The 27449-nt window shown below is 37.1% G+C and overlaps 1 protein-coding gene across 2 annotated transcripts in view; it reads right to left on the bottom strand.

The window, feature by feature from the left end:
* ABCB1 (ATP binding cassette subfamily B member 1) overlaps positions 1-27449 on the bottom strand; it is a 218533-nt gene that overhangs the window by 74410 nt on the left and 116674 nt on the right. For both annotated transcript variants that reach the window (XM_025379380.1, XM_025379381.1), the window contains 2 exons: positions 17955-18123; positions 2138-2189 (listed from right to left, as the gene is read on the bottom strand). In XM_025379380.1, coding sequence (XP_025235165.1) covers positions 2138-2189; positions 17955-18123 — 221 coding nt within the window. The remainder of the gene's footprint in view (positions 1-2137; positions 2190-17954; positions 18124-27449) is intronic.

The raw sequence follows: 27449 nt of genomic DNA, 5'->3' as shown, positions 1-27449 counted from the left end.
AAACCCCCCCCCCCCCCCCCCCTGGGGGAAAAGGGGAACCCCCCTCAAAAAAAAAAAAAAAAAAAAAAAAAAAAAAGCAAACAATTCACGCCTGTAATCCCAGAACTTTGGGAGGCCAAGGTGGGCGGATCACGAGGTCAGGAGTTTGAGACCAGCCTGACCAACACGGTGAAATCCTGTCTCTACTAAAAACACAAAAAAAAAAGAAAAAGAAAAAGAAAAAGAAAAATTAGCTGGGTGTAGTGGTGCACACGTGTAATCCCAGTAACTCAGGAGGCTGAGGCAGGAGAATCGCTTGAACCCGGAAGGCAGAAGTTGCAGTGCGCAGAGATCGTGCCACTACACTCCAACCTGGGAGACAGAGCAAAATTCCATCTCAAAAAAAAAAAAAAAAACAACAACAACAACAAAAAAAACGCAAACAATTATCGGGCTTCAGTAAACAATTAATTTTTAGGTTAAAGGCAAACATTCTAAAATGAAATACAGTATTCCAATATTCCCACTTTTAAAACTTCACTACTTACCATCTTCAAATTAAACTGTATGTTTGAATCATGCAGAAGCTATAAAGATGGCTAGGTAACAAGCAGACAGTCTCTGACATTGCTGTTCACAATTCAGTACTCAGCCCATCAGGAATCTTGGGAAACAAGTCTTCCCCAATCTCTACCTTGTAACTTACAATGCATTTATCAAGGAAGATGTAATTAAAGCACTAAGTTTTAGTTAACAGATAACTCAATCATTAATTACTATCTAAGTGTTCATGATACAGCAAGAGATAGTATTCTATCCAAGTGTTCATTATATAGCAAGAGATAGCTAATGGAAACCCCACATCACAAGTAGAACTCATGCTTTGAGAATAAGTTAATGTATTTTAAACTGTCAGTGTATGTTTACTCAAAAGCATGTACATGATTAAAAGACATTCTGTTTCATTTTCCCCAATGTAAAAAACAATGCCTCTCCACAGGAATATTTGGAGGTATTTACTCCTTGACTTTCAAAATATTATCAAGTGTCTCCATTTTCGGCAGGGCACGGTGGCTCACACCTGTAATCCCAGCACTTTGGGAGGCCAAGGCGGGTGAATCACCTGAGGTCAGAAATTCAAGGCCAGCCTGGGCAACACGGTGAAACTCCGCCTCTACTAAAAATATAAAAATTAGCTGGTGTAGTGGCACCCGCCTGTAAACCCAGTGGCACATGCCTGTAAACCCAGTCACTTGGGAAGCTGAGGCACAAGAATCGCTTGGACCCGGGAATTGAAGGTTGTAGTGAGCCGAGATTGTACCACTGCACTCCAGCAAAAAACGTATCTATTTTTTTTCAAATGTACCAGATCATTTACACCATAATGTAGAATAATTTTCTTCTGATTCACCTACATGTACCTTTGGACATCTGTTATAAGCTGTTCTGGGGAATAAACTTCAATATATGTAAATCATTAACCAAAAGATTCCCCAGTGTGAGTTAAGAATAGAGTGACTATATTTATTCTGGGATGTTTTATTTTATTGTTCAGAATCAGATGTTGAGTTAAAAAAATTCCTTTTGGCTGCTTTCATTATCATGTCATGTCTGAAAACATCCAGGAAACAAATTAAGAATTATAAGCCATTGAAAATAATTATTCTCTCTCTCTAATATTTTTTTTTTTTTTTTGGTGGGGGACAGTGTTCTGCTCTTTCCCCCAGGCTGGAGTGCAGTGATGTGATCACAGCTCACTGCAGCTTTGAACTCCTGGGCTCAAGCGATCCTCTCACATCAGCCTCCCAAGTAGCTAGGACTGTAGGTATGTGCCACCACACCTGGCACATATATATTACAGAAAATAATGATTCTTAATTCAACTACATTTTAAAAGGCTACTTTAAACTCCTCTAATTTCCTTATATATTAATATGATATTCTATATTGATCAATGTCTACTGTAGGCTTAACCCTAACTTTTGCATACCTTATGCAGCCAATTCTTTTCTTAAAAAATCTACACATATCCTCCTAAAAACTAACAAGAGTATTGTTCTCCTCAAAATTTCTATGATGATAATGCAAAATTTTAAACATTTCTACAACTTGATGAATATAGAAAAGCTTAACAATAGTAAGTAGAATGTCTAATTACCTGGTCATCTCTTCCTCCAGATTGATGAAGGGCCCTGTATCAGTGATATTACCTAGACCACCACAAAACAAACACATACCATTTATGTCTCTTTAGTCTCCATTAAAAATAAACATGTAAAAATGAATCAAACTCATTTCACTTAATGATTTACACAAAAATACGTCAAGCTGACTCAGTTTTAATTGTGTGTAAGCATTATGGCATTCATTCAAATATTTCTCTGCTGACTGTGTGCAACCACATATACGCTAATTCAATGATGTTTATTTGCAAGAAGAAACCCACATTTGGTAAGAGGTAGTCTGTCAGCAGAAATATCAGTGTTCTTGAATTAAAATATTTTTTGGAATATCACTCCAAGATCCCATAAAAGAAAAATCTCTTGTCCTGATAAATGCCATTGCACACTAAGGTACATATTTAAAATCTAACACTGCATTTTTCCAGTTTTATTCTTATTTAAAAATATCAAATACAAAGAACAGTGTAATAAACGTCAGTGAGCTCATCACCCAATATTAGCAAATGCTAACATTTTTGAGACAAAAAGTACACTATAAAAGTATTTCATAACTTTACCCCTAACACACAGACACACACACACACAAGCACTGTTCAACATTTTGGTGTGTACATTTTCAGATTTTCTTTTATGTATGCATGTAGATACACACAAATTCACACTTATTTTCTAACAATGGAGTCATAGTTCACATTCAGTGACCAAATTTTTTCCTATCAGTATATAAATGTGTATATCTATTTTTTTCAATGTTGCAACTATTTCACTTGTTTCCAATATTTTACTGTTACAAGCAATGCTGTGTTAAACATACTTATACACATATGTTATAAATGTACAAAGAGTAAATATTTTCTAGGAATTATCACAATTGAGACTGCAAAAAGTTATGTTAAAATGAAAGGACCTGTTTCAGATGAGTCTGATTTCGACAGGTATGGAAAAGAGGGGAAAAAAATATTTCTAGCAAGGTGAACAATATAGACAAAAGTCAACGGCAAGTTTGAAGAATGCGTAAGTCTGTTTTTGACAGGGGGAGGAAGTATGTTGTGTGGATGGAGGAAGGTGGTTATGTAGCTGGAAAGATAATCTGGGTCCTGCAGGTATGGTGCAAGAAAACAGACCAGCAGTCATTTGACAGCTTTGAGCAAAATAGGATATAATTAGAAGTATGTTTTATGAGAGTTTAGCCACCAGCAATGTATACGATTAACTGGAATGTGGAGAGACTAAGAGACTTGAGCTACTATAACTATGTAGGGAAAGAGAGTATAAATGAGAATAGAAAAGAAAGCACATACTTACAAGATTTATAGAGCAAGAAGTTACAGGACTTAGCAACTGATAGAAGTAGAGAGAATAAAAATTTTTAAAAATTATCAAAACAGCAAGCCTAAGCATTTGGAGAATGCTAGTGTCATGGTGGGAAATAAGAATTCAGCAAAAAGACCTGCTCTGGTCAGAGGAGAGATTATTAGTTTGGTCTTGAACATTTTTGTTTTGCAGTGCCTGGCACATTCAATTGCAGATGTCCAATAAGTATTCAGACTGTAACTTTCCAGTTTTAGAGAGTTCAGATCTAAAGATTCAAGATTCATGTGCTGGAGGCCATAGCTAAATCCATTTCTCCTTACCCATAAGGACAGGCCAGCAGATAAGGAGAAAACAGCAGGCCAAGCACAGAATCCTGGAGAAAACTCCATTAAAGGGTAAGACAGAAAGTAAGGAAGAAACAAAGAGATGCAGAAGCATAGCAAAACATGCAAGAGGTATTCTTGACTGCTTTGCCTTATGTCAATACAACAATAAACATTTTCAGATTGAATTTTTATTTAAATCAGTTGTGAGATGTCTTCTGCTCCACATTTTCAAAAATGAAACAGGACACTGAATAGTCAGGTGAGGATTTTTCTCCAAATCAATCTTGGGAAACCTTACATTATCTATCTTCTCTATTTACCAGGAAATGTCTCTATATAGTATTAATTGTTGCCAGTATGTCACTACCAAATCAAGACCATTTTCCAAGTCTAACTAAATATCTGTTTTCTACTCATTGCTTTTACCAGTTTTCTCAATTCTCAAGATAAGAAACCAAGATAATTTAAACAAATGTTCTTCAGCAATGATGTCTTCTAAGTCTACAGTCATTTCTAAATAGCTCAAAAAGTAAACAACTTTGTTCAAGGTCAAAATTGCCTCCTTTATGTTTGTATGTCCAATTACACCATACCTATAGCTTCAACCATCAAAATACATAGAAAGCAAGTCTAGCACCAAGTTCCTTTTATTTGTGCTTCGCCTGTCAAATTGTACCAGTCAAAATAAAAATCAGGCATTCAACAAAGAAGTATAAATACTTCTATTATAAAGACACATGCATGCGTATGTTCATTGTAGCACTATTCACAATAGCAAAGACACGGAATCAACCTAAATGCCAATCAATGACAGACTGGATAAAGAAAATGTGGTACATAGATGCCATGGAATACTCTGCAGCCATAAAAAAGAATGAGATCATGCCCTTTGTAGGGACATGGATGAAGCTGGAGGCCATTATCCTTAGCAATCTAACACAGGAAGAGAAAACCAAATACCATGTTCTCACTTATAAGTAGGAGTTAAATGATGAGAACACATGGACACACAGAGGGGAACAACACACACTGGAGCCTTTTGGAGTGTGGAGGGTGGGGGAGGGAGAGAATCAGGAAAAAAAACTAGTAGGTACTAGGCTTAATACCTGGGTGATGAAGTAATCTGTACAAAAAAAACCCAAAAAACAAAACAAAAAAAACCCATGACACACGTTTACCTATGTAACTATATTAGTCTGTTAGTATGCTGCTAATAAAAACATACCTGAGACTGGGTAATTTATAAAGAAAAAGAGGTTTTATGGACTCACAGTTCCACATGGCTGGGGAGGCCTCACAATCATGGCAGAAGGCAAAGGAGGGGCAAAAGCATGTCTTACATGGTGACAGTCAAGAGGGCACATGCAGGGGAACTCCCATTAATAAAACCATCATCCTTTATGCAGTGGACTGTCATTGAAGGTTATCACCAGTGTGTAGGAGCTTATTACCCTGGTTCTTTTACTTCTACCACTCTGATGCTTCTCCCTTAGTCTCAGTATTGACCCCTATGTTCTCCCTCTTTCCTATACACGGGTGTTTCCCAGAACTCTATGCAGGCTCCAGGCTGACCTCAGCAACTTTCACAGCTTCAGTGACTCCAAAATCTATCTAGCACTATTCAAATCCTCTCTCTCTTCACAGTTAATGCTCTGGTTCAAGTCCTCATCATTTCTTACTTCTCCTGAAACAAGACTACTATAACTAATCTTTCCGCCCCAGTTAGGTCTTCAGATTGTCCCCAGATTTTATATTTGAAAGCAAAAATATAATCATAGTGCTTCCATTGATAACCTTCAATAACAGTCCACTACATAAAGTATAAAGATCAAGATCCAAGGTACATCACATTAGTTCCTTTGCGATTTTGCCACAATATACACATGAAAGAAAATATGTCTGAAGCACCAACAATGATTACCAGATATTTTCTTTATCCCCACACCTATCTCCTCATTTCAGAAGCTAGATCACTGTGCAGTCACTGTCTTCAGAGAGGGCTGCTGCTGCATTAAAAATATATATATATGTACTGTGTAGGTTTCTTCTTGGCTTTTATATTCCCAAAGCCTATGCCTTTGAGGGTTGAAGAGGAAACTGAGCATGACAGAATATTTTGTTTAAATTTTATGAGATTAAGCTCCACCCTTTAGATTGAAAAAATATTTTCCACATGCTGAGAAAATAAGCAGTTGAGAATTGCTGACTACATAGGCACTGGAGGGTCCAGGAAAAAGAAACCTGCCTCCTGCCACCTAAGCAGACCCTAGAGCAAGACCTCAGAAAAGGAAATGTGTAGTGAGTTGAAGGGATGGCTTTAGAACAGCTTCCGAGAGTCTCCTTGGACCTAGAGAGATATGGAAGGAGCAGAATGACATCAAAGCTTTTAAGAGAGGAGGATGAGAAAGCTTGACCGAATGCCTGTGTAGACGATGATGCTGAACAACACTCGGCCTTCTCACTCATCTGAAACTATGTTGGCCTCCAAGACACACCCCAGGGAAAGGTGAGGCCTACCCCAAAACAACTGAGATTGGGTTTTTACCACATTTACTGAAGAGGGACTCAAAATGGAAATTATGTTATATAAAATAAAAGTTATGATTTTAGCACACTTGGATTCTGGAATAATAGTTACATTTGCTACATCCCTTTCTAGCCTCAACTCACTTCACTCCCTCAACCCCATCTTCACCAGCTTTCCCCACTTCTGTGTAGCCTGGCTGTAAGCACACCAAAGGGTTTATTATTCCCTAACTATCCTATTTGCTTCCTTCAAGGCTTTATCCATTCTGCTTTCTCTAACTGGAATGCCTTTACCAAAATTTTTCTTCTGGAATGTACTCTCCCTCCGTGAATAAACTAAAGTATTACATCGTCTTACCCCTAGCAGAGTGATTCATCTTGCAATAGAACTCCACAGTAATTGACAGTGATTCAACTTACTAAGTCATACAAAAATAGAAGTATGACTATTTACATCTATCTGCTCCTCCCACTCCCACTGGTGTGAGGTCATAGAAAACCGAACTATATCTAGTTTATCTTTATATTTCCAGTGCCCAACCTGTTGCACTGCCATAACTTAGCCTATTCAAAAAATTTACAAGTGGTTTCACAGAGCTACATATATACACACACTATATATGGGTGAGTGTGCATAAGTATATATATTATTTTATATATATAATACAATTATATATAAGAATATATATACACACACACTTTTACACACATATATAAAAGTATTAATCTCATGTGTATTTAAGAATTAAAAGAGTTACTGCATGTAAAGCTCTAAGAACAGGACCCAGCACATAGTAAATGCTCAATGAGGGTTGGCTTTAGTTATTGCTAACAGTTGAGTTCTTCCTCAAGGCTTGGGGCTCGCATTCCTTTTACTTTTCTCCATATCCTATCCCAGAGGATTTAACATTGCATTCAACTTAAATAAAGCCAAGTTGATAGTCCTGGATTTTTTAGTTTTATTTTTTAAATGTATTTAATCTTAATTTTTACTTATTTTTAATTTTTTTTTTTAGAGATAAAAACCAAAATATTTATTTCTTACTGCAAATCACAGTATCACAGGTATAAGTGGTAAACATAAATGGACACAGAAAAAATTTGTGAGATTTTTAAAATCTGAAATTTTCAGCTTTTATGTGAAGCTGCATCACATGAAAGCTTTCTGCTGTAACATATTGACAGATTCTAACATAGCCAACTCTAATGAGTCTCAAAATATGAAATTATGCCACTAAATTTATAAAGACTTCAGTGAGGAAGATAGTTTACTAGAGAGGCAAAGGAAGGAACACTGCCAAAGGAGCTTAGCTCTTGGTTGTGTATGAAAGTTGTTGTCCTGGGGAGCCAATGGGAGAATACAGTTTTCTGTGCTGGGAAGAAAATATAAAAGAGGAGAAAAAAGCAGTTATTTTTAATTTGAGTGGCACATAGTAGATGTATATATTTACAGGGTGTATGAGATATTTTGACATAGGCATACAATGGATAATAATCGCATTAGGGTAAATGGGGTATCTATCACCTCAAAAATTTATCCTTTCTTTGTGTTACAAACAATCCAGTTATACCTTTTTAGTTATTTTTAAATGTGCAATAAACTGTTGTTGACTGTAGTCACCCTGTTGTGTAATCAAATACTAGATGATATTCATTCTATCTAACTATATATTTTTGTATCCATTAACCATCTCCACTTCTACCTCTGCCACCCCACTACACTTTCCGGCCTCCGGTAAATGTCATTCTACTGTCTATCTCCATAAGTCCAATTGTTTTCATTTTTTAGCTCCCACAAATATGAGAGAAACGTGAAGTTTGTCTTTCTGTGCCTGGCTTATTTCACTTAATATAATCTCCTCCAGTTGCATTTTTGTTGTTGCAAATGACAGGATCTCATTTTTTTACAGATGAATAGTACTCCATTGTGTATATGCATCACAATTTCTTCATCCATTTACTTGCTGATGGACACTTAGGTTGCTCCCAAATCCTGGCTATTGTGAATAGTGATGCAATAAACATGGGAGTGCAGGTTTCGATATACTGGTTTCCTTTCTTTTGAGTATTTCCCCAGCAGAGGGATAGTTATGGATCATATGGTAGTTAAATTTTCCATTTTTTGAAGAACCCCCATACTGTTCTCCATCATGGTTGTACTAATTTACATTCTCAACTGTGTACAAGGGTTTTCTTTTCTCCACATCCTTGCCAGCATTTGTTATTGCCTATCTTTGGATAAAAGCCATTTTAACTGGGGTGAAATGATATCGCACTGTAGTTTTGACTTGCATTTCTCTGATGATGATCAATGATGTTGAGCATATTTTCATATACCTGTTTACCATTTGTATAGCTTCTTTTGAGAAATGTCTATTCAGATCTTTTGCCCATTTGTTAATTGGAGTTTTTTCTTATTGAGTTGTTTGAGTTCCTCATATATTCTAGTTATTAATCTGATGTCAGATGGATAGCTTGCAAATACTTTCTCCCATTCTGCAGGTTGTCTCTTCACTTTGCTGACTGTTTCCTCTGCAGTCCAGAAGGTTTTTAACTTGATGTGATCCCATTTGTCCATTTTTGTTTTGGTTCCCTGTGCTTGTAGGGGTATCACTCAAGAAATCTTTGCCCAATCTAATGTCCCAGAGAGTTTCTCCAATGTCTTCTTTTAGTAGTTTCATAGTTTCAGGTCATAGATTTAAGTCTTTAATCCATATTGATTTTATTTTTGTATATGATGAGAGAAAGGGATTTAGTTTCATTTTTCTGCATATGGATATCCAGTTTTCCCACCATCATTTTTTTGAAGAGACAGTCTTTTCCCCAATATACATTCTCAGAAACTTCATTGAAAATGAGTTCACTATAGATTTATGGATTTACGTCTGCATTCTCTATTCTGTTCCATTGGTCTATGTGTCTCTTTTCTTTGTACCATGGTGTTTTGGTTACTAGCTCTGTAGTATAATTTGAAGTCAGGTACTGTGATTTCCCCAGTTTTGTTCTTTTTGCTCAGGATAGCTTTGGCTATTCTGGTTTTTTGGGGGGTTCCATGTAAATTTTAGGATTCTTTTTTCCATTTCCGTGAAGAATGTCACTGGTATTTTGATAGCGATTGCGCTGTCTGTAGATTGCTTTGGTAGTACTGATATTTTAAAAATATCCATTCTTCCAATCCACGAACATGGAGTATCTTTCCATTTTTGGTGTCCTCTTCAATTTTTTGCATCAATCTTTTACAGTTTTCATTGTAGAGATCTATTTCTTTAGTAAAATTTATTCCTAGGTATTTATTTCATTTGTAGCAATAGTAAATGAGATTACTTTCTTGATTACCTTTTCAGATTGTTTGCTGTCACCATATAGAAATGCTACTGATTGTTGTATGTTGATTTTGTATCTTGCAACTTTACTAAATTTATTTATCACTCCTAATAGTTTTTTGGTGGAGTCTTTAGGTTTTTCCAAATATAAGATTGTATCATCTGCCAACAGGGATAATTTGACTTCTTCCTGGCCAATTCAGATGCCTTTTTTTCTTTCTCTTGTCTGCCCTCACTAGGACTTTCAGTATTATGTTGAATAACTAGTGAAAGTGAGCATCCTTGTCTTGTTCCAGATCTTGAAGGAAAGGCTTTCAGTTTTTCCTCATTTAGTATGATACTAGCTGTGGGTCTGTTGTATGTGGCTTTTATTTTGTTTATGAATGTTCCTTCTATACCCAGTTTTTAAAAGTTTTTATCATGAAGGGTTGTTGAATTTATCAAAGGCCTTTTCATCATCAACTGCAATGATCATATATTTTATATCCTTCATTCTGTTGATATGATACATCACATTGATTAGTTTGCATATGTTGAATAATCCTTGCATCCCTGGGATAAATCCCATTTGGTCTTGAACAACATTTTAAAGTGTTGTTGAATTAGGTTTGCTAGTATTTTTGTAGAGGATTTTTGCATCAATGTTAATCAGGGATATCGGTCTATAATTTTCTTCTTTTTTTTATTTGTCTTTGGTTTTGGCATCAGAGTAAGACTGGCCTCATGGGATGCATTTGGAAGTATCCCCTCCTCCTCTGTTTTTCAGAATAGTTTGAGTGGTATTGGTATTAGTTTTTCTTCAAATGTCTGGTAAAATTCAGCAGTAAAGCTGTTAGGTCCTGGGCTTTTCTTTATTGGGAGATTTTAAAATTACAGCTTAAATTTCATTACTCATTATTGGTCTGTTCAGATTTCTGATTTCTTCATTGTTTAAACTTGGTAGTTTGTATGTGTCTAGGAATTTATCCATTTCTTCTACGTTTTCCAATGTATTGGCAAATACTTGCTCATAGTAGCCACTAATGATTTCTGTGGTATCAATGATAACATCTCCTTTTTCATTTGATTTTGAGTCTTCTCTTTTTTTCCTAGTCAGGTTAAAAGTTTGTCGATTTTGTTTATCATTGCATTTCAAAAAAACAACTTCTCATTTCATTGACTTTTTGGTGTTGTTTTCTTGATTTCAATTTCACTTATTTCTGCTCAAATCTTTATTATTCCCTTTTTTCTACTAATTTTGGGTTTGGTATACTCTTGCTTTTCTAGTCCTTTAAATTCCATCAGTAGGTTGTGGTTGTTTATTTGAAACTTTTCTACTTTTTCAATGTAGGCATTTATTGCTATAAACTTTCCTCTTAGTACTGCTTTTGCTGAATCCCATAGGTTTTGGTATGTTGTGTTTCCATTTTCATTTGGTTCAAGAAATTTTTCAACTTTCTTTTTAATTTATTTATGGTCATTAGGAACAGATTGTTTAATTTTCATGTGTCTATATAAATATCCTCTTATTAATTTCTAGTTTTATTCTATTGTGCTCAGATAAGATACTTGATATTATTTCAATTTTTTGAAATTTTTAAGACATATTTTGTGACCTAACATATGGTCTGTCCTTGAGAATGATCCATGTGCTCAGCAAAAGAATGTGTATTCTGCAGCTATTGGATAAAATGTTCTGTACATACCTATTAGGTCTATTTGGTCCATATTGCAGATTAAGTCTAATGTTTCTTTGTTAATTTTCTGTCTGAAAAGTCTGTTAAATGCTGACGGTGGGGTGTTGAAGTCTCCATGTATTATTGTATTAGGATCTATCTCTCTCTTTAGCTCAAATGATATTTGCTTTATATATTTGGAACTCCAGTTTTGAATGTATACTTATTTACAATTGTTGCACCTTCTTGCTGAATTGATCCCTTTATGATTACATAATGATCTCCTTTGTCTCTTTCTGTAGTTTTTGTACTGAAGTCTATTTTGTCTGATGTAAGTACAGCTACTCCTGCTTTTTTTGTTTGTTTTCATTGGTATGGAATAACTTTTTCCATCCCTTAAATTTTAGTCTATGTGTAAACTCATGAGTAACAGTTAAGTCCCCAGAAAAACAATTATAACACTGTAACTGGTGTGTGAAGTACTCATATCCACTCACATCAGATCTGGGCCAGATCTGGAGTGAAAACTCGCTGGTAATAGTAAGTACCCAGAAAAACACAGAAATTATAACACTGTAATTGTGGTGTGTAAACTATTCATATCTGGAATAGAAAAACTAAAAGATGAACCTACCAAAAATAATAACTACAAGAACTTTTATGGATCGTAGTGTGCTTCTTTATAGGTGAAGTATGTTTCTTGTAGGCAACAGATAGTTGGGTCTTGTTTTTTTATCCATTCAGCCACTCTATGTCTTTTGATTGGAGAGTTTAGTCCATTTAGATTCAACGTTATTATTGATAAGTGAAGACTTACTCCTGCCATTTTGTTTGTTGTTTTTTGTGGTCTTCTCTTCCTTCTTTCCTTCCTTCTCATCTTCCTTTTAGTGAAGGTGATTTTCTCTGGTGGTATGTTTTAATGTCTGCTTTTAATCTTTTAGGTATCTGCTGTATGTTATCTTATTTGAGGTTACCATCAGGTATGCAAATGATATCATACAACGCATTTTTAAACTGATGGCAACCTAATGCTGATCATATGCACAAACAAGCAAAGGGAAAACTAATACAAACTCTATACTTTAACTTCATCTCCCTACTTTTTATATCTGTATCTGTTTATATCTTACTAGACTGTGTCTTGAATAGTTATTGTAGTTATTATTTTTGACAGGTTCATGTTTTAGCCTTTCTACTCAAGATGTGAGTAGTTTATACACCACAATTACAGTGTTGTAATAGTCTGTGTTTTTTTATGTACTTACTATAACCAGTGAGTTTTGTACCTTCAGATGATTTCTTATTGCTCATTAACATTCTTTTCTTTCGGATTAAAAACTCCCTTTAGCATTTCTTGTCTAGACAGGTCTGGTGTTGAATATATCCCTCAGCTTTTGTTCATCTAGAAAAGTCTTTATTTCTTCTTCATATTTGAAGGATATTTTCACTGTATATACTATTTTAGGAAAAAAAGTGCTTTTCTTTCAGCACTTTAAACATGTCATGCCACTCTCTTCAGATCTGTAAAGTTTCCACTGAGAAGTCTGCTTCCAGACATATTGGAGCTCCTTTGTATGTTATTTGTTCCTTTTCTCTTGCTCCTTTTAGGATCAGTTCTTTATCCTTGACTTTTGGGAGTTTGTTAAATGTCTTGAAGTAGTCTTATTTGAGTTAAATCTGCTTGGTGTTCTACAACATTCTTATACTTGAATATTGATATCTTTCTTTAGGTTTGGGAAGTTCTCTGTTATTATCCCTTTAAATAAACTTTCTACCCTAATCTGTCTACCTCCTCTTTAAGGCCAATAACTCTTTGATTTACCCTTTTAAGGCTATTTTGTAGGTCTTGTGGTCATGCTTCATTCTTTTTTATTCTTTTTTCTTTTGTCTCCTCTGAGTGTGTGTATTTCAAATAGTCTGTCTTCAAGCCCACTAATTCTTTCTTCTGCTTGATCAATTTAGCTATTAAGAGACTGTGATTCATTCTTCAGTACGTGCTGCTGGTGGAGGAGGGCAAGAGTGGTGCAGGCAATTCAAGACTCTCTTTCCTACCTTCTTCAGTGCCTCTTTCCTCAGTATGATGCTAAAACCAAATAGTGTGGTCACTCACCTGGTTTTTGGTTCTTATGAAGGTGCTTTGTTTTGTGAATAGTTGTTCAATTTGGTGTTCCTGTAGGAATGGGGGCGGGGGCGATGATTTCTGGAGGCTTTTGTTTGGTTATCTTGTTCCACCTCCTCCTAACATAATATATTTTTTTAATCTTTTAACTTTTATTAGAGACAAAGTCTCACTATTTTGCCCAGACTAGCCTTGAACTTCTGACCTCAAGTGATCCTCCCACCTCAGCCTCTCCAGTAGCTGGGACTTCAGGTACACACTACCACACCCAGCTTCTAGTCCTATTCTTTATGCCAAGATTTAGTGTCATTTTTTCTACTGCCTGGATGTCATTTTACATGTGCCTCACCTGCCATCTTCACCACAACACATTTAAAACCACAATCACCTTTATCTAGGATCATTTCCAGACAGTGGCCAGTCTCATAAGGAAGATGAGAATTCACAGAATACTACAGAAATTCATCAGTGATTAAGCTTTGTTTACAAAAAAAGTGGTATGACAAAACCAGAGAGTTTCCTAGGCTCCAGTCATCAGAGATTTTAAGGCAAAGGCTGCACATATTCTATAATTAAACCAGAGATAGATGGGAGTAGCTGTCAGGAAATCTGGTCCATAGTAAAACAGCAGAACAAAAGCTGATATCTGTTAATTACGGCAAAGTATTGGGACGAGAAAACTTATGAGGGTTCTATTGCAGCAACAAAGAAGGATCTGCTTACTCAAGAAGTTTTTAGAGCTGTCTAATTAGATCCTATGTTTAGTGTAAACACCTCCAGGCTTTCAAGAGCCTTGGCAAATCCAAGTCCCCTTAAGCAAGGAATACTTCTCCAATAAGGAGGCTCTGGTATCTAGTCCACCCCCATGGAGAGATAATGAGGTTTTGCCTAGGGAAGGGCAAAAAGAAGAATGATCTGACAGTATCTGGGGCCCCAAGAATTTAGTAGGCTGGTTCTCCCTCCACAGGCATGACAGAATATGTTTGCCCTCATCTCTGGGACAAGCATCAAAACCTCTGATGCTATTCCCCCCTTTCCAGGCAGCCTTGAGGGTCTCTGACAGTCTAAATCTGCACACATGCAGAGTAGTGATAGTGTAGTAAGTGTCCTAAAGTGAAAATCGCAGTAAAAATAGCATGCTGTCTTTACAAAGGCATGCAAGGATACACAATGGTGGGGGGAGTGGAAATGAGGAGTGGCAGTGAGGAAGAGTATTAATCTTACTTATTTAATCTTTATTTTCAAATGGTTTCACCTGTTACACAGAATATGTACATTTTGTGTAGGCGACAGATGCTGACCATACTTGGTTATCACCTCCTCTTGGAAGCCTCCCATGATTCCTCTATATGGAGTCAGGTGTCCTTTCTCTGTTTTTCCAATGCATTTTATGTATCTCTGTATTATATCACTAATCATATTCAACTGTATTTACTGGTTCACTTGTCCATCCCTCCCATTATACTAAGCTTCTCAAGAGTTGGGAATGATGAGGGCATATACTATGACTGGCACACAGAATGCTCTAACACAAATTAACTGATGGATTGACTGAAGACAACAACCCCTCACTCAATACCCTAACTCAGAGATGGGGAACCTTTTTCTATAAAGGACCAGATAGTAAATATCTTAGGTTCTTCAGACCATATGGTTTGTACAACTACTCTACTGTGCCATTGTGGCATAGAAGCAGTCATAGGCTGCTTACATTCATAAAATATAAACGAATAGGTGTAGCTACATTTCATTAAACTTTATTTACAGGTACTGGAATTTAAATTTCACATAATTTCCATGTGTCACAAAATATAATTTCTTCTTTTGATTTTTTTCCAATGATTTGAAAATGTAAGATCCATTCTTAGTTCACAGGCTGTACAAAAAGAGGCAGCAGGCCAAATAGCCCGGGGTCATAGTTTGAAGACACCTACCTTCCCTGAAAGGCATGGCTGGTGATTCAGTAACCAAGGAAATGCTACTTAAAGGGGTGATTATTCACATCTGTAATAGCTACTGAGTAACTTTGGGTATGTCTCAAACTTTCAACAACTATAAAAATTGAGGTGGTATCATAGAGTTTTGTAAAGAAAAATTATATAAGGAACCATATCATCTTTGCAAGTTATGTAATTTCATTTGTGAGGAACATGAAAGCCTGTTGATAATAACAGTAACTAATATTTGTTGAGTACTTTTTATGACTAGACTTTGTTCTGTGATTCTTCAATGAATGAATCCACTTAAATATCACAACCATCCTAAGAAGTAGGTTCTATTGTTATCCAACTTAATAACTAAAGTATGAAGAACTTCCCTAAACCTCAAAACTAAAAATTGGTAAGGGTGTGGTTTTTGAGCCAGGTAGTTCAACTCCAGAGTCTATTCTCTAACCACTAAATATATCCCCTCTTAAGAGGATAACAAAAGTAAACTTTCAAATATTTCTCTAAGCTTTCTCTTTCCCATTCTCAAGGTTAGAAGAGTGAGCTTAATGGGAATGACTGGCAAGGAGTGCAATGTGAACTACAATCTCAACTGGAAACTAGATATCTATGAAGATGGAAATCTAAATTACTAGCTGGCAAGCTGTGGTGATGTGGCCACGGTTTAGCCTAGGAGATTTTGATAGGCATACAGACACATGGGCCTATCCAGAAAGGAGCTAGTTATCACAACTAGATCATCATCTGTTTGGGAACTCACGCATGCTATTAAGTAAGTAAGTGAGTTTACTATGTGTCTTAGTCCATTTGGGATGGTATAACAAAATACATAAACTGGGAGCTTACAAACAATAGAAATTTATTTCTCACAATTCTGAAGGCCGGGAAGCCATTAAAAAGTGAGCAAGATCTGAATGGACAGAGATGTACCCATTAGGTCTGCTGAGCCACCAGAGTGATGAAATATTTGATTCTTCCACTATGAAGCACTAAGAGAGCTAACACCACAGAATATTGCCCAATATAGCATGTATAGGAACCAATGAATTCAGAAAGCATTGAGGACTTCCTTTGGTGAATGGTGTAAAAGAAAGGTGCCAGTTCAAAGGTGGTACAGCATCTTTCTGCAGGTTCCTTTGAATGCCGCAAAAGAACGTAATAAATGCATAAGAATTTTACATAGCTCAAACATACAAAAATTTTTCTGGCCCAGCCTATTACCTGCATCCACAGAATTGAAGTAATTCTACCTTAGGGTAAACAATGTACTTTTCAGGATCACAAAGTGGTTCCAAGGACCCACTGAAAAATATCAAAAGATCCATTTACACCCGAGATTGGTATGAATATTTATGTGCATGTTTCTGGGGAAGTGACTCATTGAATTCATCAGAAACTTGAAAGCTCAAAAGTTGAAAGGTCCTTGTAAGCTAAGTGGTATCACTATATTTTCAAGTACATTCTCAGACAGGCATTTTCAACATTTGACCACCTAAGTGCAAACTAGATTGTAAGTTTTTGAGTAGCTTAGTTTAAATCAATCTAGGCTTAACCAGAGGTAACCTAGGAAACTCAGAGATATCAATCCATTCCTCCCCATCGAGAGAGAGAGAGAGAGAGAGAGAGAGACAGAAAGAGAGAATATGTATGTTACACCTAGATTATTTCTGTAGTCTATTCACTTTCCCACTTTCCTTGAGAGCTGTGTTACATCTGTTTTCTCTGTCTCTATCAGCCAATTGTCTCGCTTCCTACTTCACTGAGAAAACTAAAGTTACCAGGAGAAAACTTCCACAGATTCTCACCTCCTCATCTACCCACCACTGGGTACTGACACTCAAATTCGCTTTTCCCACCTGTTATTGTTTTCTTCCACAGCACTGGATTCCATTCTTTCTCAAGGATATCACTCTAGCAAATCTCTTCCCTCTCTCATTCAAACATCACTTTCTCCTTTCTTTAGGATCATTTCCATTAACACACAAAACAAGCTACAAGCTATTATTTATCTTATCCTAAAATACACCCCCCTCAACACACACACAATTTAGCCCCACTTTTCCATTGCTGAATCTAATTCCAGAGAGCCCAACATATAACAATGTCCAAAACTAAATTTCTGGCATTTATTGCTCAAATCCACTCTCCTTCTCCGTTTCTCATTTCTCTTGATAGTAACTGCATCCTCCCAGTTTCTAGGGCTAAAAACTTTAGAATCATCCTGAACTTTTCCTCTTACACCCATATTCAATCTGTTAGGAAATCTCACAACTGATTTCTACTTACCATTCAAGGTTCTAATTAAGTTCCTATATTTCTTCTTGAAGCTTTCCAGAATATTTCTGACTTCACAGAGCTCTCTCTTTTTCTACATATCTCTGCTGGCACTTCAGTTGTGTGTTGTAATGCTTGTAAATATTATCTTTTCTAACTCACTACAAATATGAATTATAGCTCAGACTGTCTGCCTCCTACAGGACTAAACACACTAATGTGTATTTAGTAAAGAATCCACAAACATCACTCGAAGTGCTTGTTTTTGCTGCAAGTTTCCAATAAAATTGGTACACAAACAATACTTACTGCTATTAGTGTTGTTTGACAACAGAGCTCCTAAATTTCCTGCATTTGCAAAGGTATCCGTCATGTCTCCAAACACCAGCATCATGAGAGGAAGTGCAGCTCCATGGATGATGGCAGCCAAAGTTCCCACCACCATATACAACTTGTCAAGCCAATTTGAATAGCGAAACTAAAAAGAGAGAAAAAAGAATAGCAGAGGAACAATTAGTACAGTTTCATGGATGATTTGCTTTCCCTTCAAAATATATCCAAAATCCAAACATTTTTCAGACTACTACTGATACTACCCTAGTCCAAGATACACTCTACCTTTGCTAAATTATTGCAATAGTCTAAGTAGAAATGGACATTTGATTCTTCCACTGAGTTCTGGCCTAATTCTTCACATTGGACTTGGTCTGTCTTCTTATATGAAGTCTAATGAGAAGGATGGGACATTTTGGGAAACTGTAAAAGTATTTAATGGTACTATAATATAGTATTTGTTGCTCTAGTTTCTAAGAATAGAAGCCACTTATCATCTCATGGGCAAAAACTTGAATGCCAAAGGCCCCTCTGAGGATACCATGGAGGAAACGTTGTGTTGCTTTAACAAAGTGGTTTGGGTTAAAGACCTGCCACACAATGGAACTGGCATAAATGTAAAGCGATTTGAAGATAATTGGGCCTCAATAATGAGCAGAAAAAATGAGTCCAATGCATGCTTGTCAAAGAACATTTTTTCTGAGAAGACAGAATATGACAATAATGAATGACCAGTGGAGATCTGCATAATCTCTTTAAATGTAGGCAGGTCACAGGAAGGAAAGAAAAGTTTCTCTGAACCCAAAAAGTTACAGGAAGAGGACACAGTTAAGAAGAATGGGCTCAGGGACCCCTTGGGAAGTGATTAATACTGCTCCCCTATAACTCAGGGAACTAGCTAAGGATTGAAAGAAAACCAAAGGAAAGAAAAGAGAAACGGGATAAAGCCAGCTGTGGGTGTCTATGAATAAACCCCAGGGCAGAAGATTATCATGTGGATGGAAGATGTAGCTGTAGGCAACAGGTTTGTAATGCAGGGAGGAAACTGGGTAAAAAAAATCATAGGCCTAGGCAGGAAATATAAACCAAAACAAAGATTAGGCAGCAAAAAAGTCATAGCCACAGACAGCAAGATTTTAGAACTTACATATACTTCACAAGAGGATAGACATCAATCCTAAAGTTAGCTTACACGAATCTTACAGTAGCAACTGGGGAATTTGGTACTGGACTGCTAAGTGGAGACATAAAGAATGGTTATTACCAGAAATGAATGGCAGTCCATAAAACAGGAGATAAAAAGTAAAGTCAAATTATGAAATGATTATGAAAATTAAGATATGGTGTAAAAAGAGTATCTAATAGATACTTAAGTATTTGCATTTACCCTTTTTCTAGCTCTTAAAATTGTAATCAAATGAGCTCAAGTTTGGGTTCATGGCATAACTTTCCATGTTATGTTATGGGTTGATGACCTAATATCAACATATTTACAGATTAAAACATTAATGGGAGAATCATGTTTTGGCATGTTGTTTCATATTTCTTTGAAACACTGGCTAAATTTTGCACTATGTATTCTGTCTTAGATAAGAATTCATCTGCTTCCTTAAACACAAATGAAGGGGAAGAGGTCTTCTTTTAGAGATTACATTAAAGTAGACAAAATATCAAACTCCTAAGTACAGGAAGAGAAGATAGTTGATATGAAAAAATTTCTCCCATCACCACCAACACAGGACATTTTACCTCCAGAACTATCATTGGCCATAATAAAAATAAGTGGATCATGAAAGTAAACATTTACTGAATCCCTACTCAATGACAGGTAAAATTTATCCAGAGATAAATGCCAAAGATATAACCCCTGCCTCCAGAGAGACTAAAGAAAAACGTATATGCAATACATACTCTGCATGCTTTGACAGCACAGTGTATAGAATAGACATAAAACTGAGTCAATCATCATTCCCTCCTTTGTGAAAAGGCTTCATATTTAAAAGAGGTGATGCTTCCTTCCAGCTTTGAAAGTTGACCAAGTGTTAGAAGAAAAAAAAAAAAAGGCATTTAAACCAAAAAGAACAGTAAACTGAGACAGAAAAGAGTACAATGTGCTTATAAAAGACTGAGTCCCCTCAAGTTTGGGGTGTAAATGTGGAAACAGAAAGAAATAGCTGACTAATCAAAAGACACCCTTCACTGAGCTGGGAAAATTGGAATTACATCTCTTAATCTCAGACTAGAAGGAAGAAGATTAAAGTGAGTACTAATTTTCCAGGAATAAAGACAGAAAATTGAAAGAGATCAGAACCTCGTATTTCCTTTTGTATTTTTTAAAATTATTTTTTGTTTATTTTAACTTTTAAGTTCAGGGGTACAAATGCAGGTTGGTTACATATGCAAACTTGTTTCATGGGGGGTTGTTGTACAGATTATTTCGTCACCCAGGTATTAAGCCTAGTACCCATTAGTTATTTTTCCTGATCCTCTCCCTCCTCCCACACCCCACCCTCTGAAAGGCCCCAGTGTGTGTTGTTCCCCTCTATCTGTCCATGTGTTCTCATCATTTAGTTCCCACTTATAAGTGAGAACATGTGATGTTTGGTTTTCTGTTCCTGTATTAGTTCGCTAAGGATAATGGCCTCCAGCTCCAGTCAAGCCCTGCAAAGGACATGATCTCATTCCCTTTTATGGCTGCATGGTATTCAGTGCTCTTTATGTACCACATTTTCTTTATCCAGTCTATCACTGATGGCCATTTAGGTTGATTCCATGTCTTTGTTATTGTGAATAGTGCTGCAAGGAACATACAATGCATGTGTCTTTGTAATACAATGATTTATATTCCTTTGGATATATACCCAGTAATAGGTCAAATGGTATTTCTGTCTTTAGGTCTTTGAGGAATCACCACACTGTCTTCCACAATGGCTGAACAGTGTATAAATGCTCCTTTTTCTCCACAACCTTGTCAGCATCTGTTATTTTTTTACTTTGTAATCACAGCCATTCTGACTGGTGTTAAATGGTTTCTCATAGTGGTTTTGATTTGCATTTCTCTAATGATCAGTGATGTTGAACTTTTTTTATATGAATGTTGACCACATGTCTTTTAAGAAGTGTCTATTCATGTCTTTTGTCCACCTTTTTATTGGGTTGTTTGTTTTTTCTCATAAATTTTTTTAAGTTTCTTATAGATGCTAGAATGCCATATTTCTTAGTGACACGAAGCAAGATTGATTTCTAGAGAGAAGGGGGTGAGAAGGTTTGAAGAAAGTGGTAACATAATGCTGAGTAGGACAAAAGCCTCAGTCAAATGCCCTTGCTCTGTAGTTTATTAGGAGGAGACTTTAGGGGAAACAAATCTTAACAACTTTGAGCCTCAGTTTCTGAATTTACAAAATGAGGAAAATATTCATACACACAGAAAGCCTTACATAGCTGTTATGAGGGTAAAAATGAGAATACAAGAAACTTTTGTTGAGCATACAATATACAAATATACGATATAAGCAGGTACTGTCACTGGTTTTGAAAATATAAAAATTAACAAGACTTTTCAGTCTCATAAAGTCAAAGAGCAGGCAGACCAAAAAACATTGTAGCACAGGTGAAATGTAAGATAGAAGTATAAACTACTTGTAATTGGAGTCTTTTTTTAAAAAAAGAAATGCACCGGGCATGATGGCTCACGCCTGTAATCCCAACACTTTAGGAGGCTGAGGGCAGAAGGATCGCTTGAGCCCAGGAGTTTGGTACAGCTCGGGCAACATAGGGATACCCTTTCTCTACAAAAAATTTTAAAAACTGTCTGGGTGCGATGGCATGTGTCTAGGGTCCTAGCTACTCCAGACGCTGGGGTGGGAGGATCACTTAAGCCTGGGAGGTTGAAGCTGCAGTGAGCTGTGATCATGCCACTGTACTCCAGTCTGGGTGACAGAGTAAGACCTAAAAAAAAAAAGAGAGGCCGGGGGCGGTGGCTCAAGCCTGTAATCCCGGCACTTTAGGAGGCCGAGACGGGCAGATCACGAGGTCAGGAGATCAAGACCATCCTGGCTAACACGGTGAAACCCCGTCTCTACTAAAAACAAAACAAAACAAAAAATACAAAAAACTAGCCGGGCAAGGTGGCGGGTGCCTGTAGTCCCAGCTACTCGGGAGGCTGAGGCAGGAGAATGGCGTGAACCCGGGAGGCAGAGCTTGCAGTGAGCTAAGATACCGCCACTTGCAATCCAGCCTGGGTCACAGAGCGAGACTCTATCTCAAAAAAAAAAAAAAAAAAGAGAGAGAGAGAGAGACGAGAGAGAGAGAGAGAGAAACAAAGAAAGGGAGAAAAAAGAAATAAAAAATGTTTGATTAGATGCTAACAGGAAAGAGAGAGAAGGTGAATCAGAACCACATAAAAGGCATGTTGATGAGTGCCCAATGCCAAAGATTGAGCTTCCCAAGGCAAAGAAGTAGGAGGTACTGACAGGAGAGAGGTTTAGGTAACATTCAGCAGGTTAGATGGCAAACATGACTTGGATTTGAGAGGGAATTCATTCGTTCATTTATTCATTTAACATTCAAGGGATATGTGAATATTTTCAAATATCTTTCAAATATTTGAAAGAACCCAATAAGGTCAGGCTTGGTTCTAGGTACTGATAACAACAGTGAGTAAGACAAGCTACCTATCCTCATAAAGCATACATTCTAGTGCATATAGTAAAAGGGGGAATAGATGTATTCAACATTCATTCAATATTTAAGTTCCTATGAAAGTTCCAGGCACTGTTCTAGGGCATTTAGGGTACAGTAGAGAAAAAATATACAAAAAAAAACTCCTGCCTCCATGGAGTCTACCTTCAGAGAGAAGATCAACATATAGAAAAGAAATCAGACAGTGATAAATATTCAGAAGAAAAGCCATACATGGTATGACACAGAGATAGGCAGGGTCACCTGGTTTAGATTGGCTGGTCAGAGAATGTCTTTCTCAGGAAGTAACATCCATGATGAGACTTCAGTGACAGGAAGGATACAGTTCATCCTGTGATGATCTGGGGACAGTGCATTTCAGGCAGGAAGAGCCAATGCAAAGGTACTTGGGTAAAAACCAGCTTGCTGTGTCCCAAGGACCAAATAGAACAAACATTGTGGCACAGCAGAGTGAAGGAGAATATTTGTCTGCAGTAAAGTCAGAAATAACAGAGGTCAGATATGTAGGGCATTTTGTGATGACAGGAAGGAGTCTGGGTTTTACACTGAACTTCCTTTGTAAGCAGAAAGGAAAACATTTAATGGTTTCAAGGTAGGGACCAAAGTGGCATGATGTGGCTATTATGGGTAAATTTTTAGAAGAGCAAAAAGGAAGGAGGGATACTAGGAGATGAAAGAGCAGTTGAGAGAGTAAAGTATTGACTAGGTGTGGTAGACAGAATAATTCTCCCCCCACAGCCTGTCCAAATCCTAATCCCAGGAACCTGTGAATATATTTCCTTACATGATAAAAGGGACTTTACGGATTTAAAAGAGCTACAGATAGGGGATTACCCTGGATTATCTAGGAGGGCAAATGTAATCACAGGGGTTCTTATAAGAGGGAGGAGGGGGCCTGGAGTCAGTAGGAGATGTGATGATTGAAGTAAGAGGTTGGAGTGATGCAAGGAAGGGCCTGTGAGTCCAGAAATGCAAGTGTCCTCTAGAAGCTGAAAAGGGGAAGGAAACAGAGCCTCCAGAAGAAATGCAATCCTGCTGATACCTTGACTTTAGCCCAGCAAAACATTCGATTCCAGAATAGTAAGATAATAAACTTGTGTTGTTTTAAGCCACTAAGTGAGTGCTATTTTCCTACAGCAGCAATAGGAAATGAACGCACAATGTCAAAAGAGGGATGATAAAGAGGCAGGGCAGAGCTGGAAGAAATCACAGGTTGTGGTCAAAGACTAATACATGTGTGTGTGTGTTTATACCTTCGTAGAGGAAAGCCCACCCAAACAATAAGCCCAAGATCCTGTCCACACTTGTAATTTACTAAGGTACTAATGTAATTTATGAGGCACGGTTGTTGGAACTGAAGAAGTCAGAGAATGTTGAGCCTTATTTGTAAGGTTACCAAAATACTCAGAAGAGTAACAGGAACATAAGGTGAATGAAGTAGAAGCAATCAAATGATAAAGTCCTCAAGGAATGGGGGTGGGGGTGTAATTCGAGGATACTGCTGAAAATAGATAGAAGATAGTATAATTATTCAAAGTGAAACTCAAATAACAAAGGAGTTTGCATGAGAATAAAAAATAATTTGAAAATGGCTTTGTGGAACTATAGGAATGTCCACATCATCTCTGACTCCTGTGATAAGGAGTTGCGAACTCTAACTTCACAGGTAAGGGTAACACAAGAAAAAGCCTGACACATGAAAAAGAGAAAAGCCTAACACAAGAAAAAGAACTGGAGGAAAATCAGCAAACCGTGACGTAACAGAAGCAAATACAAAAAATATAGGAGACAGTCTAAGTGCTGCTGAGAGATCAAGATAGAATTTTAAAATGTCCACTGAACATAGAGAGAGGCAGGAACAGGAGTCAAACTTCAATAGGTTGAGAACTAAGCGAATGGTGAAATCAAGATAGAATGCAAAGGCCACTTTTGTGTGTGAAGGGAGCTGGCAGGGGTGGCTCCATGAAGGGCATCAGTAAGATCACAGTGCCTTGATGTGTCAATGCCAATGGGACAGACCCAGTTGAGAGGGAGAGATAGAAGATAAAGAAGAGAATAAGTGGTAATAATAATGTAAGGTCCCTGAGAAGGCAGAGGAGATAGGAGCCAAAGTATGAGTGATTAGTCTTAAGATTAAAACTCTGTCATAACTGGAAAGTTGGAGGAGAAAACAGATCCAGATACAGGTAGGTTTATATGATTATTGCAGCTGTGAAGATCAAGGAGTGGTTTCCATATAACCATAAAAGTTACTCAAGTTGCTTGGAGGACCAAAGTGGAAAGGGAGACACTGAGCCAGGTGACATAGTCTTGGATGATTACACGGTCAGAAGATCAAAAGATAGCAGCAATAAAGAACTCTTCAATTCCAGAGAGATGAGTTTAACCAATCATAAATGATTACAGTTGTTAAAAGCAACTGAGCATATCTGAGTCTACCCTGCTTACTAGCTATGCGATCCTGTGATTTTTGAATGCGTTACTTAACTTCTCTGAGTCAGTTTCTTCATCTGGAACATAAGAATATCACAAGTTCCTAAATTGCGGGACTTATGTCCCTATATGAAGATTATGTCATGCAATAAACATAGGGTCCTTAACAAATGCCTGGAACAAAGGAAACACTTAACATTATTAGGTATTATCTATCTGGAAAAAAAATAATGTTTCCATAAGACACACATAATAGAAAGCTCAGAGTTCAATCTACAGTGCACAATTCTTGCAAGAATATATAATCTTTGTTGTTGTTGTTGTTGTTGTTGTTGTTGAGATAGTGTCTCACTCTGTCACCCAGGCTAGAGTGCAATGGCACAATCTTGGCTCACTGCATCTCCATCTCCTGGGTTCAAGTGATCCTCCCACCTCAGCCTCACAAGTGGCTGAGACTACAGGCATGTGCCACCATGCCCAGCTAGTTTTTGTACTTTTCACATAGACAGGGTTTTGCCATGCGCCCAGTCTGGTCTTGAACTTCAGGGCTCAAGTGATCCGCCAACCTTAGCCTTCCAAAGTGCTGGGATTACAGGCACGAGCCACAGCACCTGACCAAGAGTGTATAATCTTTAAGAAGTTCATTATGTGTAGAAACTGCAGCCCAACTTTTATTTTTCTTGCTCTATGTGTCGCATTTCCTCACTTGCTTTAGATTTTATTCTATTTTTGTGTTTCTGTAAATGGTGAAACAAGGTCTGATATAAATTTAAAAGGCTAGTATAAAATTTTGAATGTATTCCTTACTTCTTTCATCACTTTTAAGATTGCTAAAAAGTCTCATAGTGGAAATAAATTAACAGACATTGTGTGCAGACAAGAGCTGACACAGCCGCTCTAAGGCCGCTATGTTTAGAAAGGCCTGTATACAAACATTGGCGCTTGGCTGGAACTTGGATTTGGGGAGGATTACCACCATTCTAACTGATAAGTATGGCCAAACTATCTGTACAAACAATATGGTTCTTCCTTCTGCAGTTCTGCCTTCCTTCTATGAGTCTGAAATTTTGGTGCAAGCTGGGCGGGCGCCTACATGATCAGCGCCTAATAAAATCCTTGGGCACTGAGTCTCTACTGAGCTTCTCTGGTAAATAGCATTCCACAAGTGCTGTCTCACCTCATTGCTTGGGGAAATTCAGTGTGCCCTGTGACTCCATTAGAAGAGAACTCTAGGAGCTTGCACCTGGTTTCTTCTGGACTTCTCACCACTCACCTTTTGCCATTGCTGATTTTGCCTTGTATCCTTTTGTTGTAATAAATCTTAGCCATAAGTCCTTTGAGTCCTCCTAGTGTGAATCATTGAAGTTGAGCTTCTTGGAAACCCTGAACACACAATGTTTTTGTCTTCATTGAAAACTATTATTAATAAGCAATGCCAGTGACATCACCAATATATTGTTAAACTTTTATTATGTTCTTGTGTTTGTAAGTTTTATATTGAAGTTACATTCAATGTTTTCTATGTCGACATTTCAGGAAAAAGATGTGAGGAAAAACTACCTAAGTAGTAGAGTACTTCATCAACAGGCTTAGAATATATTCTCTCTATCCTGGCCCCATTGTGCATCCTCAGACAAGTGAACATGTCTGGCCCCAGCTTCTTCACGTGTAAAATTGGAATAATAATAGTATCTATCTCAAAAGGAGTTGTAAGGATTAAATGAGATTATATATGAAATACTTAGGACAATGCTTGGCACATAGTGCTTTATGTGTGCTAATACTACTACCTTATATTAAAGCTCCATATTTTTATTCTTTCGTGCCTTAAAATGAATTGAGTATTGATAACATTGCCTCTATATAGTAGGTCTGTTAAATTTTCTAAAATATAAGACTACTAAGGTTTAAAAAACTTTAACTACAAATAATAAAAACTGAAAGTCTCAAAGTCACAGCACTGAAATCCTGTGGATAAATACAACTTTAACCTAAATGCTTCTTTCCATACAAGAAAGTAACAGTGAAAACTGTCACTTGGTTACTCAAGTAGTCTGAGAATGACTCAAGTACATAGTCTTATCTCACCAAAATTCCAAAGGGCATAGAGATAGAAAAAAAGCAGGAGTCATGACAAGAGCAACAGTAGCACAGGGAGATGAAGATCACATAAGGGAATCATGAAGTCCTCAGTATAAAAGTCATATGAGTGTTTTTTCCCTACCTACAACTATTTTTTTTTTTTTTTTTTTTTTTTTTTTGAGACGGAGTCTCGCTGTGTCTCCCAGGCTGGAGTGCAGTGGCGTGATCTCGGCTCACTGCAAGCTCCGCCTCCCG

The sequence above is a fragment of the Theropithecus gelada genome, chromosome 3, assembly GCF_003255815.1.
Source record: "Theropithecus gelada isolate Dixy chromosome 3, Tgel_1.0, whole genome shotgun sequence".
Lineage (NCBI taxonomy): Eukaryota > Metazoa > Chordata > Mammalia > Primates > Cercopithecidae > Theropithecus > Theropithecus gelada.
Note: the sequence above shows the minus strand (reverse complement) of the source record. Positions and strands in the feature narration are given on the sequence as shown.